The following is a 4101-nucleotide window of genomic DNA, read 5'->3' on the forward strand; positions in this document are numbered from 1 at the left end:
ATTTATTCCGCTGAAAAAGATAAAATAAAAACATACAGTGCTTAAAATATGCATATACAATACATTCTTCTGGTCAGTATAAAATATTTGTCTCCAAGGTAACTGTACCTTACTTTAATCATAAAGCCCATTTGCGGCACATTTTACATTTATATTAACTGCTGCATAGCAGCAAAGGATTTGCAATCCGGCACACTTGCTAAAATGAGCAGGCGAGCAACCAAACAAGCGCCATCGGGCCCTTGCTATTCTTCCTGGGTGCCGCGCTCAATTCAAAGTCTTGACAGTCCAAGTCCAGCCCACCCGTCACCTCCGTGAGCCCATTCTGTGATCTCGGGGTGTGCTGTCCAGTCGTCCTATGACGCGTGAAGCCTGTTGGCCGTGCTCCGCTGCACAGTCACCTCGGCCTGTTTCCCTTTGCCCAAAACGTGCAGCTCTTCCTCAGGCTTGGTCATCTCGTCAATCTCCAGTCTCCTTTTACTCCGTTGCTTTTCCAGGTGACTGATGTCTTCTTCCTCTGAGGACGAAAACGGAGAGCAGACAGTCTCCACTAGTCCGATGACCACTCCGAAAAAAGCTAGCACGCTGCCTAACAAGTAGATCTTCACCATTTTGCCTTTCGGCTTTTGGCTTAGCATCTCCTTGGCGAAGGGGATTAGTTCTTGCATCGTCTCCATGCCTGCGACAGCGAGGGAGCTGAATAGATTTCTGTAAAATAAAAATACAAAATTCGTCAAGAGTGGATGAAGTAAAATCGTCCAAGCAGATAAAACAGTGTGTACAGTGAATGAGCAGTTCTGTATGTTAATCTGATGCTAGATCACCTTCATTCAAACTAACCACATTGGAGATAACAGACATGTAATAAACAGTAAGACACAAATATTACAAAAAAGGCATTGCAACTTACCGTATGATATTCTGGAAGGAAACAACACACACTGCGAAGATGCACGTGCTTTCAGTGTAGTTTTAAATGAACATCACCACCGACGACTTATTCGGCTGTGACGCTTCTGCCTTGAAGCATTCTACTTTTAAAGCCACAGCCGTGGAAGCACCGCCCAAAGAACGATCTCCTAATTAATAAACATTAGCAGGCGTGGCCCCAAGAGGCCATGCAAGGTACACGCAGTGAGCACGAGGCTTTCTGGCGGTGGGATTTGATGTAGAGCAGCATTTAACTCCTTCTGGTTGGTGGAGACTTAGGCAGCAGCCCCTCGTCAATCACACAAATACAATGGAAATGTACTGTTTGGTACACTGCTTCGTTGTATACAAACATTGGGGGTGGGGTCCTGTTCGAATGTTGAACATGCGGCCAAGCACGTACATGAATTCCACCAGAACGAAATGAGTTAAAATAGCACGGCTGCTGTTGCATCGAAGTGGTGTGCCGCTAACCAAAATTAAACATAATACAATTCAGACATGGACACTTTGATATTGCACGAACCGCCATTTGTCTTAAAGAAATAAAAATTGACACCACTCATTTTATTTAGATCAGTGAATGTATAAATACAATAATAACTGTCCCATCCTTGCACTGCACACACTATTTTACATACCCACAGTTAAAATGAGTTTGCAGTTCGCCACGTACACACCACCAATATTAAAAGACTGGACATTAAAAAAGGGGATGACCTGCGATGGGCTGGGTCCTTCTTTTTCCCTAATAGGCATCTACCCACGGAACGTGAATTGACTTTGAAAATCGGCGGCCGCAATTGATTATTGTACATCTGTATATACGATGATTTTTTTTAATCAGTCAAAACAAATCATGCATACATGAATATACACAACATTATGAGTATCAATCCCACTCAAATATCTATATATGCATATACTGTATGAAAAAAATACAAACATTTGCTTTAGGTTTGCTAAAGGCTTTATGTTTTCCCTTCAGTTTTATTTGCAGCATGGACATAACTGTTTTGCAGCCAGCACATACATTTGGGGAGATGCCCATGTGTGCTTATCATGATCCTCTAGGTTTGACTTAGATCTGGTTACCATTAGAGGTCAAAATAACACCCATGTATAAATACGCTTGACTTAAATTAAAGATCCGTTGATGAACACTTTGTTTTTGTTGTTTTAGATCAGTAAGCAGTAACATCAATATATCATTAGAAATATTGGAGCATGAAGGCATTTTCAGTTCAGAATGCGGCTACAACTGATTCGAGTTCCAGTCAAGATGGATCGGCTTACTGCCCATTGCTGCTGGGATAAGCACTTTGCAACCCTGAACTGGAAAAGCAAATCTGATAATGGATGGGTGGATGGATATCTCTCAACTTTCCTGTAAGAAAAGCAGAGTGGTGTAGTGATTAAGGATTTGGACTTGAAGCCTCAAGGTTGTGGGTTCAAATTCTATTACTAACACTGTGTGACCATGAGCATGTCACGTCATTTTTTTCTGCTCTAATTAGTGAAATAAATGTTGTATCTCACATGTTGTAAATTGCCTTAGACAAAGGCATCAGCCAGATAATTATATTTCAAAGACTTACACCATCTTTTATACGAATCACTGATCCCATGGGACCACGTGAACATTAATTTGTTATGTGGGACACCAATATTTGTTTGCTGGCTTCTAAGGGTTATTTTTCACAATTGTGGACTGTTAAGTCAAAATCCACTAGCTTCTGAAAGAATTATTCAGTTCTTAGTGACTGTGAACAGAAAATGGCCTGTATAGAAAAATCAATAGATGAATGCTATGGCCAATAAAACTGTCTTTTCATGTGGCAAATGAAGATGTAGAATTAAATCACCAGCGTGTTTCAATTCTGCTGCTAAAGATGAATTAATCTCTTCTTGTGGGAATTCAAGGATACTTAAATAATTACAATTCTCGGATTTGATGCATAGATTTATTTAATGACCACTTTTGTTTGAAGTCCCTAGCATTTGTCAGCAATACTAGTTATTATTAGTTATTATTCAGTCTCCTCAAAGGTGAAAAGAACTGAGGACATTATTTTAATCTGGGACCTTTTCCAGAGGAGTTAAGCTAACATTCAGTCCAGATAAATCTTTGGCACATTGTAGATAAGTGTTGCTTTTTTCGGGAGGGACAACAGTGACATTTGGAATAATGTCAAGGAGTTGTGCAGCTTCAGCAGTCAACAGTCCTTTTATGTGCTTGTCATTATCCAGATAATGAAAAAAATGTATATCTAAATGACAATTTGAATTAGACAGTATACTATAAAGGGGAAACACATCTCTCTATTATATAAAAATACTGCACCTAGACAAGACTTTTTGGAAGATTCTTTCCAAGTCCCGCGAGTTGAGACCTTGGCCATGAGATTTTTTCAAGTCATGCTCTCCTCTCAACCATTTTCAACCACGCACACAGTAATCTCAACTCATTCGTGTGAATGCTTTTGACAGACACAGTTTCTGCTCTCTCAGTTCTTATAAATGTTAATGTTTTCCTCACTTTGAGTTCCCAATTAAAGAAGATGTATTATGCCCAAATCTTATTGAAGAATTTTATCACAAAGGGTTATCAACAGAAAAAATGAGTACACAGGCAATCCTATCACTGAGAAACAATGAAGTCAAATGAATTAACAGCAAAAATGACTATCGGTTACATGGTAAATTGGTTAAATGCATATCAATAGACTATGCTGAAACAGTTGGTGGTGATCATGCGGAAGATAAAAACATCAACTTGCAGTATCCCGAAAAATATCTGCAACCATTAACAACCTTCCACCGCATGAATTACTGTAGAAAGAAGGATGTATCCAAGAAAGGTAATGTAGTATATCTTCAGGGTATAACATTATACAACAAAGGAGATCTTGATATTCTATTCATATTAAAATGTTAACAGTTTCCCGTTAGAATAGGTTTTGCAAAGACAATTAACAAATCTCAGAGCCAAACATTCAAAAAAGTCTTTTATTTAATAGATAGATAGATAGATAGATAGATAGATAGATAGATAGATAGATAGATAGATAGATAGAAATTCGATCACGGGCAGTTATACGTTGCGCTGTCACGATGAAAGTCCAAATACAGAATCAAAATTCAATGCAATATTGACAAAAATTTAATATA

At 38.7% G+C, this 4101-nt stretch overlaps 1 protein-coding gene across 1 annotated transcript; it reads right to left on the bottom strand.

Annotated features, from left to right (window-relative positions):
* Positions 1–356: 356 nt before the first annotated feature.
* g0s2 (G0/G1 switch 2) lies at positions 357–677 on the bottom strand. Its single transcript, XM_039749810.1, has one exon. The coding sequence runs from the start codon at positions 675–677 to the stop codon at positions 357–359; it is 321 nt and encodes a 106-aa protein (XP_039605744.1).
* Between the last annotated feature and the right edge of the window lie 3424 nt (positions 678–4101).

Source organism: Polypterus senegalus, chromosome 3, assembly GCF_016835505.1.
Source record: "Polypterus senegalus isolate Bchr_013 chromosome 3, ASM1683550v1, whole genome shotgun sequence".
NCBI classification, from domain to species: domain Eukaryota; kingdom Metazoa; phylum Chordata; class Cladistia; order Polypteriformes; family Polypteridae; genus Polypterus; species Polypterus senegalus.